We start from the raw sequence: 14,161 nt of genomic DNA, 5'->3' as shown, positions 1-14,161 counted from the left end.
ATTAGGTAAATTTGCTAGGCTTCAGCGCTCTTTCACGAGTTAGGCAGAACCAGGTGAGAAACATCCTCCAAGGCTGCCACTGACAGGTCAAGCTGCAGGCAGGACATGGCTGTTGGGTTTGGGGATCAAGGAGCAGACATCAGCAATTTCATGTCTGGGACCACCGGCGAGATAATTTGCAGCATCAGAAGCCAAATGGACAGGGGAGCATCTAGCCTTTTATCTATAAAATTAGAAGCAATTCTTAAAATGCCCTGGGCTTTTATTGATCTATTCCCTAATAGCTCTACAAGTAGAAAGTGGAATTTTTAGTGGTCTTTAAAGATCTTGTAAATGTCATCGACTCACTGTCTATGTAACTTCGAGAATAAGGGGAACCTGGAACTAATAAATAAGCCCCAGGCAGGGTTCTGGGGGAAATAAAGAAGGAAAGAAGAAAGTGCCCATAAAAGAATGTCTAATCCCATGTGGATCTGGGAAGGCGACAGAAACAGAAAAATACAGTGACTCTCGGGTCTAGGAAGATGTAGAGACAGTATTGCATGGTCAGTCAGGGCATGGAGTCAGATTACTTGGGTTCAGATCTCAGCTCCACAGCTGGTACCTGCGTGACTTTGGCAGCTTATTTAATCGTTCAGAGCTTCAGTTTCCTTATGAGTAAAATGAGGACAGTAATAATGACACTTACTAAAAATATCAGTCTAGGTAATTCATGTACAGGACCTAGCAGTGAGCCTGGCCATTTGGTTTTCTTTATTACTGGACAGACCTGGAGCTGTTGAAGAAAGCCATCTCTGGCCAGGCTTACAATGCTTCTTCCTTTTACAAGTATTAGTCTCTATTTTATTGGGCAATGTGTGGTCACTAATTAGAGAGCAGTGGGTGGGATGGAAAGAAACATATGAAAAGCAAAGAGCGAAAGAGTCATAAAAGACAGGACTGCACTAATAACATGTAAAATGGAAATTTATTTCTAAATTTTTACTTCCTTCTCTCTTCCTTCCTCCTCTGCCTCCTGGCTGTTAAAGGTTTTACTCTGCATAACCTACACCCCAACCTTTGACCTGAATGGGAGCGCAGTGCTGAAGATCGCGGAGGTGAGTACCCGTTTTCCCTGCACCCTCGAGTGCTGCTTGTGTGTGCTGTCTGCTCACAGCTGCTTTACCCCAACCTGGGATAAATGCTGGGGTGGAGCCAAGCCGCAGCAGTGGGGTGAGCCCTTCTCTGATCATTATTGCGGGGAATTTCCACTATGGAGTTGATCTGTGGGAAGCAGGCTGTGTGGGCCACCATCCTAAGTCGGTGCTCTGCATGCTTTGGTTTGCTTGACTTGAGGCTTTAACCATGGAAATAACAGTACCGGTTCTCCCGACGCTGCTACACCTAGGTATTGCACTTACTATTTTTCCTAAGACTGATTGAAGAGAATTTGATTTTTTTTTTTTAATGGTTTTTAAGAAACCAAGTGTGAGATTTAGGGGAGATGTTTATTGATTAAATTGCATCCCCGTCTCCTAAACCTTGATGAATGCATTTTGTAACGATCATTGGAAAGCCTTCTCTTTTCCATCTGTATTGCCGCCTAGAGTAATGTGTACCTTCAGCACTCCGAGGAGTATGTCCAACAGAAAACTTGCTTTCCTGAATGTCTGGCATTCAGACATTCTGGAAACAACATCATTCCAAAGCTGTACTTTACTACGCTTAGAGTGAATTTCCTTCCACTTCTTGAAAAGAGTATCTTCAGGATTTGTATGTTTTGACAAGAGTACACATGTAGACCTCAAGGAGCCAATGATATTCTGAATTCTGAAATTATAGAGAAAAAGAAAGCCTAACTATCAGCAGTCATGGGTATTTTTTTTTTTTTAACACTAATGATTACCATTTATTGAGTATACCAGGTAGACGCTTAGCACTTTGGGCATGTTTTCTTTTTTCTTCTTTTTCTCATCATTATCAAGGTATAACCAACAAATAAAATGTTCGATGTTTCGATATGCATATACATTGTGAAATAGTCACCACAGTCAAGCTAATTAACATATCCATCATCATACATAGTTAACATTATCATGAGTAGTACTTATATTGGCTGATACGTGTGCTTTTATGGTATTATGTGGCATTGAAGAGTGAAAATTGAGAGGAAGTTATTTTTTTGCACATAGAACATTTTTATGTGTCAGTCAAAAGAAAAACAGACAGCTGACCCCTCACTACAACATAAATCAGTTCGCAAATGCATATTTATGTAGGTAGAAAGAACACTTTTCTTTACCACATTTGTATGTTTCACTCTATATAAGTAAAGAAATAGAATAGCTATCAGTATTTTTAGTTGAATTTTAAGAGATATTTGTGAGTGATCTTATCATTTGTAGGTTTGCTTTTTTTTTTTTTTTTTAACTGTAAGAACACAACATGAGATCTTAACAAACTTTTTAAGTATACAATTCAGTAGTGTTAACCATAGTGCAGTGTTGTATAGCAGATCTCTAGAACTTATTCATCTTGCATAACTGAAACTTTATACCCATTGAATATTAACTCTCCATTTCCCCCTCCTCCTCCCCTCACCGTGCAACCACCATTCTACTCTCTGTTTCTATGAGTTTGACTATTTTAGATACCTCATGCCGGTTTGCTTTCAAAGTGACAAATGTAGTTTTGATCAGAGCAAGAAACAGGATTGGCATGTAAGAGGCTTGTTATTTCTTTGCCATGTGAAGGGACAAGAAGGGAAATGCAGCGTGTCACTGCCCAGCCACTGCCTAGCTCGACCCCTGCCCAGGAAGGGGATGGGTTGTTGTAGGACCCTCAGGACTTGGGAGCCCACCAGGGATTCCCAAGCTCCCTTTGAGAGGGGGAGGTCTTTATCATCCTCACAGGGATGAGTTTTTGAATGAGAATCTGAAAGATTCGAGATGTCATTCCCGAACAGCAGATACACACTGCCATGGGCCACCCAAGTCAAGGGTGATTTCAGAGGGGATCTGGAAGCCAGAGTAGAGAGTTGGCAGACCTGTCTAGATAGGATGAAACATCAAAACACAGTGGTCTCTACCAGAACCTATAAGGGAAAAAAAAATTTTTTTTTTTTTTTTTTTTAAATCTCAGCCCAAGAGTGATATAAAGATAAAGGCGTTTGAGCTTGGTGGTGACAGCGTGGGCTCTTGAGTTGCACTGGTTGGGTGTAAATCCTGGCTTTACCACCTCCCAGCGGTGTTGCCTTAGATACCTCCCTGGGCTTGTGTTTGTTCTCTGTGTAAAAACAATGCTAACAGCACCTATCTCGCTATCTCGTAGTGTGGTTGTGCTGATTAGACAAGAATGAGAATCCATGTAAAAAGCTTTCAGTGCAGGCAGCCGCATAGTAAATGCTGGGTCAAGGTTACCTGCTGCTCTCCTGGAGCGGCAGATTGATGACGACGTCCAGGCTTCCACTAGATAACGTTGACACGGCCAGGACCCTGAAGGGACGGGTCATCAACTGGGCTAGCTTCCTGAGACAACAGTAGCAAGCTTACTTCCCCTTCTTGCCCCTCCTGCAGCCCACTGAGATCCCCTAGTTGGAAGAGTTCCCAGCAGAATGTCAGCATGAAGGTCATGAAGCAGGGGTCAGACCATCACGGAAAGATGCGTTACTTCCAATGCTAGCTTTGACTTATTGTTCAGGATGGAGGCTTCGGACTGCATTCCTCTGAAGGAAGGACTTGGCAAAGATCTTAAATATAAACTTTTCATCCTGTATTTGGTAGCGGGGGCCTTCCCTTGACAGTGCACAGGCTCCCAGAAGATGTTTTTAGGCCCCTCCTCTCCTATAGATCCACAAGAAGGTCCTACCACCTCCCTGTCCGCGGTGGAACTTAACAGTTGAGGCTGCAGGTTCCCCCAGCCCTCACTTAGACGCCCCACTCTTTTCTGGTGACTGGAAACAGCAGATTCTCCAGCATAGCAGGGGAATGGAGACTGCTTTGTAAGGACCACAGTGGTCACCACTTCAAAGTGCTTTTGATAATTGGCAGTGTGCAGAATCGCTCCTCTGTGCTAACCTGGACCTGGCGTGGACACCAGGTTCAAGGGAGTAAGACTCCAACTCTTGCAGCTGGCCAGTCCATGGGTGAGGACATCTACACGCCAGTCTGCTGAGAGAAGCAGAGTGATCCAGGAGCAGGACGGGCATGCAGAGGCCAGCACCAGGGGCTCACTCTATCCAGTGGCACCGATCAAAAAGCCAGTGATAAAAACACCCTGGAAAGTGCTCTCCTGCTGAGAATAGTGGATCTTTCATCCATCAGGCTTGGCTGCAACTCAGAGTACTTCCACCAGGCATTAGCTAGAGCTCTGGGCTCTCTGTGGCCATTCCCTCTCAGAGTTGATCATTCTGAGGAGGCTTGAAAACATAACATCCCTCTTGGTGGCAAGAGATAAGTACATATTACATGGCTAGGACAACGTTACATGGCTACCTTTAGTACGTATTTAGCTCTCTGCCAGGCACCGTTCTCAGAACGTTCCCTGTATTAGATCATATAACCTGCACGACAGTACTGTTGTACTAGCCGCACAGCTAGGAAGTGATAGAACCAGGAAGCAAGACTGCTCGGTATGACTGAGCTTTTGGTCTTTATACCCTGTAGCACGTGCTGTCATGGTTTGGTTGTGGAAGGGACACTCACAGGGGCCCTTACACTTGCCCCGTGGAAATCAGTGGTAATTCTCAAAGGGGCTACCCTTCCGCTCATCCAGACCATTCCCAGGCGTGAGCACCCTGCAGACACGGTGTTGAAGTTAAAGTGATCTTGCCTTTTATCTTTAAAATAGATCTTTTTCTTAAGAGAATAGCATGCCTCAGTTCACTACCAACAATGATTAAAGATCAGAACTAGAGACAGGCTTATACAAGCTTGCATAGGTTCCTGTATAAGGCTGACTGTTTTCAGTAGTTACTCGATTAAACTTTGACTTCTCTTTACCCTCCTGAAACGAACTCTCTTACGTACGTGATACAGTTGCAAAGCATCGGAGGCCCTACTTTTATGTTGGTGGTTCTCTTCAAAGGCTGCATATTCAAATCACCTGGGAAGTATTAGCAAAAATAAGATGCCTAGGGTTGCCCTAGAAATTCTGAGTTTTTTGGTCTTGGAGGGACCTGGGCAAACAAATTTTGTAAAGGCCTCCGGTTGATTCCACTGCAGAAGTCAAGTTGAACATCACTGCTCTGATCGTTACTGTTCTCTCCAACAAGCTGTGTTGTAAAACCATATTGAAAGGAGCTCTGATGCTCTAAAGCCTCGAGTGTGGTCCACTCGGCAGATGCATGGCAGCACCTGGGAGCTTGTTAGAAATGCAGGTCCTCGGGCCCCAACCCAGACCTCTGAATAAGAATCTGCCTTGTAATAAGATACCCCGTGGGATGCATAAGCGTATTAAAGTTTGAGAAGCGCTGCCACAAGTGAATATTGGTATAATCTCATTAAAATGAGATCTAAAGATAGTGTTCTGCTGGGTTTATAGACCTAAATCCCAGGCAAGGTCTGCCGTGCCTCTTTGCCATGGCTAATCGAGCCCCCTCCATGAAGTAGGGACGCCCACACAGCAGCAGAATCCTCTCAGTGGTGGCCCCTAAGAAGTGCTAGATTTTGATTCTTCTAATTTCCCTTGTCTTTCATCATCTTCTCCTGCCAAATCGTCTCCACGTCTTCTCCTTCCCATTTGTCATTGCTTGATATATATCAAACATATTTCTTAAAACGCTTTAACGGTTTAAACTGCCACAGAGCTATCCCACTTCCTTCTGAGTATGTGTTTCCGCCAAGAAGGCCCACTGTCAACCTTTAAAAATATGTGGCACATATATACAATGGAATATTACTCAGCCATAAAAAGAAATGAAATGGAGGTATTTGTAATGAGGTGGATGGAGTTAGAGTCTGTCATACAGAGTGAAGTAAGTCAGAAAGAGAAAAACAAATACAGTATGCTAACACATATATATGGAATCTAAGGAAAAAAAAAAAAAGGTCATGAAGAACCTAGTGGCAAGATGGGAAGAAAGACACAGACCTACTAGAGAATGGACTTGAGGATGTGGGGAGGGGGTGGGGTGAGATGTGACAGGGTAAGAGAGTGTCATGGACATATATACACTACCAAATGTAAAATAGATAGCTAGTGGGAAGCAGCCGCATAGCACAGGGAGATCAGCTCAGTGCTTTGTGACCACCTAGAGGGGTGGGATAGGGAGGGTGGGAAGGAGGGAGATGCAAGAGGGAAGAGATATGGAAACATATGTATATGTATAACTGGCTCACTTTGTTATAAAGCAGAAACTAACACACCATTGTAAAGCAATTATACTCCAATAAAGATGTTTAAAATAAATAAATAAATAAAATGTACAAGAATTGAAAAAAATATATATATACTTCCTCCCCGAATCCATATTTATGTAATCTGGCATAAGACAAGCATGGAGTAGATCTATTTATATGAAAAGCATAAGAACAATTTATAAATATAAGCTTATGGATCATAGTTACAGCTGTTAGATTATTAAGTGCATTATGTATGGGTAATTTAAGGAAGGATAGTAGTAGACTTATTTGAAATCATTGTTTACTTCAGATACACGTGATAGGTATAAGTATTTTTCTTACATTGCCTACATTTTATATTTCCTCAAATTTGCAAAATAGCTTAGAACCTTTTGGTTTTTCACCACAGAAGTTGCTTAAGAAATACTTTTTCATCAACAGGAAGCATTAACTACAAAAGAGGGTTATACTGCCACAAAAATAATGGTATTCTGTAGACATAGTGAAACCCAATGATTTTGCAGGTTTTTGCATGTTCTCAAGTGCTTTCCACCTGCTAATTTAGCCTTTGAAAAATCTGCATCTCTATTTTTAAACCAGGACATTTCAGCCTAAAACTACCACTTAGCTCCTGGAAGCTTTCTTGGTTGTAGCTGAATTTCTCATAAAAATAAGTCTTTAACTTCAAGAAAAAAAATCTTTTCTCCTATTGTCACTTTTGATATAGCTAGGGAAACAATTTATAAAAATACCTTAAAGTAAATCATTTAAAACCCCTGTGGAAATGTTGGGAGAGAATCCACACACTCTCTTCTTTCTTACTCTGTCTGCATTGACTGTTACTCAAGAATAGTGTTTACCCTGGAACCTGTTGATCAGGAAATGGGATGTGTGCTTAAGTATGAAAAATGAGTCTGTTTTCCCAAGGTACTGCTGAAACTATAAAAGGATCATTAAGCACTGAAAATGTAAATAAGAGGGCAGCCTTCATTTGTGTGTCCAACTTTAACTTGCTTAATTAAACTGCAATAATGACAGTTTTTCAGAATAGGGTCTTCTATGATACAGGAGGAATAAGAAATATCAACCAAATTTAGAATTGGACAGTTATGAAATATCCAACATGTGTTTTCTGTTTAATTTCATGAATTATCATTACTAAAACTCTGTATGGATACAAAATTCTCTTCATTGGTTGAAAGCTGGACCCTCAGTATTTCTCCTACTATTATGCACAAATTAGCAGATGTGTTGAGTGTTCCGAGGATAGTTACCTTAACGTAGGAAAAAGCTGTTGAAGTAAAAATCACCAAGGCCTTGGGGTTAAAGGAAGAGGTAGTGCCAAAACCAGAAGCTCTGTGAAGCTGATTTGAAGATGGTTAATGATATTGTTTCATTGGTAAGATTTGGAGCATATTCTCATGCCTGCTGAAGGCTGCTCTATGGGATTTTTCTAAGTGAGAAAGCCTTGTTTGTAAATGTGTATTTGCTGGTTTGATCTTAGTCATGGGAAACTTCTAGTCTTTGATCCTGTAGCATGTTATCAAGTTCAAGCAGAGTCTCTCTCAAAGACTATTTTTTTTTTCTTTAAGATTTTTACTTTCAGGAACCTCCCTTTTTTACTCCATCCATCCCCCATCCCTCAATTCCAAAACAGTGGTTAATAATGGTAGCTACTGATGTTTGAGTTCCTAGGGCATGTCAACAAGTATTGTATTTTCCACACGTTCTCTTTTAATCTTTACCATAACCAAGCTATATAAAGAATCCCAGAGAAAGGGAGGTTAATTTGCTTGCCCAGTGATTTTAGGCCAGGAAAGCCCGAAGGTGGATGGGAGGGAGGGGTCTCCAGGCTGGAGTCTGATTGCACCCACTCCACTTTCCACATGCTTCCTTGGTAAGTAAGCTCCCCCCACTGCCATCTAGACTTATTTTATATTGATTTGTTTATAAATAAAAAACAATATTGAAAAAAATTTTTTTAGATATTCAAATCTAGGCTTTTTATATTTCAAATATGTGCTGTTAACCACTATGCTATACTATTGCTTCCTGGCTACCCTCAGTCTTAGAAAATGTTAGTGAAATCTTGCCATATTAATATAGCAACTGACTGAAATTCTTTGGATTCTTATCCACTTTGGACGTTTACCAAGGCATTTAGTTAGAGAATGGCTGTATGGTGGTTTTACATGTAAAGCAGAAGTATTGATGCATTTTACTTTTTTTGTGACCGTAGATTCAAGTGACCATCAGGCATATGCCACTTTCTTGGGTATCTTTACATATTGATACTCAGTTTATCTTTTCTGAACAGTACGTTATCATCAGAGGATATGGAGTTTAGCAATAGTTCCACTTGTTACGCCAGGGAACTTAAAAAACACTGAAGTTCAAGACCTGCTGCCAAAGATTCTGATGTAATGGTTCTAGTTGTCACTAAAGTATTATTTTAATTGGGCTGACTTCTCTTTAAATATTCAGTGATCCTTTTTTTTTTTTTTTTACTCTAATGTGGAAGCATTATTTCTGAGCCATACCTCAAATAAAATATTTTACAATTAAGGAGCAGATAGTCTCCAGATATAACCCGGAAAAAAAGTACACAGATGGCTTACTTGGTCCATTTATCCTGGAAGCATCTTATTTGTCTTGTTCTCTTTAAGACTGGGAGGGGTAGCCCTACCTCCTGGCAAGAAAACCGAGCAGGGAAGCTGGCCCATTAAACCAGCTGAGGCTACTGGATTGAGGAAACCCCATTCTAAGGAGCTTCTCCACTTTTCCTTCCAGAAACTCTTTCTTTCCTTCCTTCCTCATGGGCCAGTCTCTTTACTGACTCTGGTTTGACTCCTCTAAGGTGTCTGTTCTTTGGCTACTTACTGCCAGATAGGCTTTGAGCGAACTGGTCCTTGGCAAGACATTCTCCACTTTCCTTTAACCTCTGACTTGCATGGCTCTTGAAGAACTTATAGAAGACACATTGAGCAATGCAGAGATCCCCTCTACTTCATTTTGCGTTGGTTCACTGGACAGAGGCTAGAGTTCGGTAGACCCTGTGTAGACAAAGCAGAAGGCTCTGCCTGAGAAGATGCAGGCATTGATGGGTTGAGGGGTCTTAAGCCATTTTAATATGCCAGCTGAAGCCAGGAAGAACATGGAGGAGGAAGAAGGAAGTCGCAATCAGTTTTCCGTAAATGCCTGGGCACTTTAAGAATTTCCTTGTAAGTTGAGATCCAAAAGGAAAACCAGCAAATTTCCCTACCCAAGCATGGGATCAGATTTACTTACACAGGTATTTCTTAGGAATAATAAAACAACTTCAGTTCACTCTGTCTGTGTGTATGTATGTGTGTGTGCCTGTGTGTTTGCATCAACAGGACCCATTTGATGAGGTGCCTCCTGTCACATACCCACCTGTTACTGTTGTTTCCCTGGGAATGGCAGAGCCACTGAGCTGTCGTCATGATATAACAGAGTTCAGACTTACAGTGATCATCAAAATTTCCTTTGGTTCTAATGTGATCAGCAAGCATTCATATAAGAGACATTTCTGCTTTCTTGTAGCTTAATCTCTGATCCTTTCTATTTTTATCACCATAAATTGTCATCTCCGTAAAAATTTTCCAGTTGGAAACATACTAGCTCTTCTCTTTATAGAACTCATTAGTCAGTACCATGCACTGTTTTAACAAAGCTATGCCACTAACCCCATTCAGATAGGGAAGAGAAGGTAAATGCACAGTTCAACAAAGTGAAGGTCATACGTACTTTGTAAAGCTAAGCAAACTTCTACTGTGGCAGCTTCTTTAAAATTTAGTATCACTTTGGTTAATGTATATTGACTATCTGCTACATTCCACTATGCTGCTTCATATTTAATAATAGTGATTACACCGTGGTTGTAACCTAGTACTGTTATTTATCAGTCTACTGACTCGGTGATACAAAACTTGTATTGCTTATGTATGGCTTGCAAACTTGTGTTTTCTTGTTCTTGTTGCTTCTGCTTTTGGGGTCTGTTTTGCTTCATTAACGATGTATGTTTTTGCCCTCAGTTGTGTCTGGCATGCCATAAAGCTAGATGTCCACAAATGCATGAAATGATCAAAATGTCCCTTACGAAACTCCTCACTGCCCTGTGTCTTCGTGCATTCCCTGGCGATCAGGAGCCTGTGGCTTTTCACAAGGTATTTGACTTGCCCTTTGAGCCTCTGGCAGAGGTGCAGGACTGAGGCTTTTTAAGTGTCAGTTTTGCACCACGAAAGCAAAGGGCATGGGGAGACAGAACTGATACAGGATATATGAAAAGAAGAAATTGATGAGCTCCTTTTCCAGAAACTCAGCCTGACTTTGGACATGGTGTTCTCTGAGCTTCTCTGATTCAATGTGCTCATCTTAGCACTGCCCTGAGGTATAGAAAGAAAAACATTCACAAAGTGAAAAATCACTGGTCTCGAATTACAATGGTCAGGTTTATAGGGGGAAACATTGTTCTGCAAACCTTTTGGATTTACCAATTTATTATTAATATAGCAAGTTAAAGAAACTTTTCTTTAGGAGATGTCAGGATAACTGATAAAGCATTTCTTTCTGAGTACCTAAAGAAAGTGATATCATCAGATACATGATCATTTTTATATTTAAAAGGATACCCTTTTGTCATATTCAGTATTTATACTCCCAACTTTAGTAGAATGAGCTCCTTAGATTAATCTTTTTTTTTTTAAGCAGACTAAACATGCCTATCTTTTCCCTTAATAAAACGCCTCTTGGAATAAGTCATTTCCAGTGTTGTACGTGTAGTAATAGCACCTAAACATTAAAAATGGTGGTAACATTAAAAATCAAAGAAATACATTTGTTACTTGTGAAGTTCATCTGTTTACAGCACTGTTTGTGTTGCTTCAAATCCAGTTCTTCATGTGTGCTTTCTTTCTTGGGTCTAAAGGGACTGATAAGAGTTTTTTAAGGGAGGATATAGATGGCTCTCAGTATTCAGGAAAATCATGTTTATGTTAAGTGTATAGTTCAGCTCTCCAGATAGCTACTCTTCATGTTTAGTGCATCTAAGGCTTAAAATTCCCCCTTAAATTTCTAATGCCAGAGCTTAGAGATCTTAAAGATCAACAGTTATAAAGGTTTCTTGGGAGAGTATGAGATTTAAAGAAAACTGTTAAATCCTAAGGTATAAATAGTACGAGTGTGCCTAATTACACTGTGGAGAATTTGATTTCATCAAAGTGAAATACCTCACTCAGATGTATTTTCACAGTTTTTAAACTATTTCATCACATGCAAAAGTAAAAGCCTTTCAAGATTAAAACATGTTTTTTTCTAAGTATGTATAAATTGTACCTTCAGGTCCATTATAATCCACGATTGTTTAAGAAAATGAATTTAAAACTGATATACCCTAAATGGTAGTTTGAAAAACAAATATTTTGGAACTTGCTCTTATTTTTTAACTTAAAATGAATTAATCTAAGCCAACTTCCAAATACACTGTTGAGTTTTCAATGCTCGTTTGGAATATTAAGCATTCAATAGGAGATAAATTAAACTGTTAGAAAATATTTACTTTTACCTAGTTAATTATACCAAAAAGGTTATTACAGTGAGGCCCGGCAGAAAGGTCTAGCTTAAGCAGTAGCAGCAACAAAGGTTAACATTTAGTTTCTCTCTTCTTTCAGTTATCAATCATCAAATTAAATTTGCCATTTGGGTGAGAGTCCTGTATTTTCATTGTAGATAGTCTTGGAGTTACTCCTAGAAAAATAATTTAGGTACATTAAATCCCCCTTTTTTTCTTTTTGTGGGACTAAATATGCTTGGAAAATGGAAAGGATAACATATCTTATGGAGAGGAAAAAGTGGGCAAATTTAAAGCATGCATTTATTGTTAATGCCCATTCCTATAGCTTCCAAAAGAATTAGAGGCAGTAAAATCTGAAAAGTCATGCCATTTAACATCAACATCACCATCAAATGAGAGATTTTTTTTTTCCCCAAAAAATTGGGACTTCTTCATGCAGCAGCCATCAGGAAGTCTTCTCATGTTCAGCTAGACATTCAGACTCACATGACCCAACTAGACCACAACTGGAGTTATGTTCACTTAGCAGGATATAGGACAGGAAACAGAAGTAGGGCAACGGCAGGCATTTATCTTTCACAGGAGTCCTTGCTGCAGTCCAGAGGCTAGTTGCTGGCTCTCAAATGTCAGCTTAGGAGCAAGAAGATGAGAGCCACCTTTGTGGGTACAGAGTCACCTTGGCTTAGGATCCCCAGGTTTCAACTATGTAGGAACCAATAATCTGTAACAACTGCATGAGCTCAGCTGGCAGAGGTCCCAGAGGGTGTGATCAATGACAACAGTCACCCAGGGAAACTTCTCACCAGGTTTTTATAGTTCGTTCACAGCTCTCCGAATTCAGATGCAGCTTAGTAATCGGGGGACATTTTTACCCTAAGCCATGCTGCCTAGTAACACAGCTAACTGTCCCACTTTTATCAGGTTTCCAAAAGAACACAGCTGGAGACTTAATCCAAGGTCAAACTTGTTTATAGAGGAGAAAGGGTTTCATTAACCCTTTCCCCACACTTCATAACTCAGGAGTTAAATTCTGTTCCTGTTTTGCCATGGAGAGAACTTTTCCTGATTAATTTCTAGCCACCTGAGTTTGTTCTAGGTAGAATTATTTGGCATATCTAAAAATCACTAATTTGCGTTCTTTCGTTATGCTCAGAATAATAAGCTTCTAAGAGTGATAATCTTTAGGGAAAGATTACTTTTCCTATATGATTAAAAGCAAATTCCCAGGGATTTAAAATACATATTTAGTAGTACTCATTGACAACTAGTCTTAAATCAGGCTGACTTTCTATTTAAGAGAGATTTAACATCCTCTCCAATTAATTCCAAAGCATGTTGGTAATGAACTGATATCTACAGATCGTGTATGTTGCTGTCTTATTTCTTTACCAGGTGTGCATTGAAACATACATATGTAGCTGTCACCAGCGTAGTATAAACACTGCTGTGCGGGCAACTCTCAGTCAAATGCTGAGTGACTTGACTTTACAGTTACGACAAAGGCAGGAGAATACGGTGAGCCTCTCGGTACCCACACGTTCATTCCGGTCTTGCCAGTGTCTCTGTGTAACCGCATGCTAAGTGTCCCACGTCCTATATGCCTTCCCCTCCCCCTGCCAGGGCTGCTTCCTACTGAAACATTAGGAAGGGCTGGCTTGGTTCAGAAGAACATTTATTTATATAAATTAAACTCTTTAAATGTATCTTTGCCTGTTTCACTCCAAAGCTTGGAGAGTTATTTTTCCTTATGGTTTCGGTCATTTTTTTAGTCATTAATTTAAAATTCACTTTTCTTTTAAAATCATGTTTTAAACATCTCAGATTGAACAATTTTATATAAAAATATTGTGATGTATTAACAAACAGAAGTAAATTCAGAATTAAGAAAAATTACTGGCAGTTAATTAATTACATGCTTTGAGGCTTGGTGTATATGTTTCTGTTTGTGAAATAAAAGGCTGGGGCAGGAGGTTTCCTTCACCTGCTGGTACCATCAGGGAAAAGCTGAATTTGTCTTCTCTCTGTCATCAAAGCCCACTCGAGCTTTTTGCTCTAAACTTGAGTAGATTGTCTAAAATGAGCATTCCTGGGAAAAATGTAAATGTAATCAGCTTCTTGTATATGTTATCTCCTGGGAATGTTGATTGAGGAGATGATTCCTCTTCAAAATCGGTGTTCTTTAAAAAAAAAAAATGCCTCTAATAATTCAGATTAAACTTCTTTTAAAATCTGCAAGAAGTATTCTGAA

At 40.0% G+C, this 14,161-nt stretch overlaps 1 protein-coding gene across 4 annotated transcripts in view; it reads left to right on the top strand.

Moving 5' to 3' along the window:
• ARFGEF3 (ARFGEF family member 3) overlaps positions 1 to 14,161 on the top strand; it is a 206,982-nt gene that overhangs the window by 85,396 nt on the left and 107,425 nt on the right. For 3 of the 4 annotated variants that reach the window (XM_007190936.2, XM_007190934.2, XM_057528070.1), the window contains exons 5-6: positions 1,029 to 1,097; positions 13,306 to 13,428. In XM_007190936.2, the coding sequence (XP_007190998.2) occupies positions 1,029 to 1,097; positions 13,306 to 13,428 (192 nt within the window). The remainder of the gene's footprint in view (positions 1 to 1,028; positions 1,098 to 13,305; positions 13,429 to 14,161) is intronic. The other variant, XM_007190935.2, reaches the window with a different exon arrangement.

The sequence above is a fragment of the Balaenoptera acutorostrata genome, chromosome 14 (genome assembly GCF_949987535.1).
Source record: "Balaenoptera acutorostrata chromosome 14, mBalAcu1.1, whole genome shotgun sequence".
Taxonomy (NCBI): Eukaryota; Metazoa; Chordata; class Mammalia; order Artiodactyla; family Balaenopteridae; genus Balaenoptera; species Balaenoptera acutorostrata.
The sequence above is the reverse complement of the archived record's forward strand: the minus strand, read 5'-3'. Positions and strand labels throughout refer to the sequence as shown.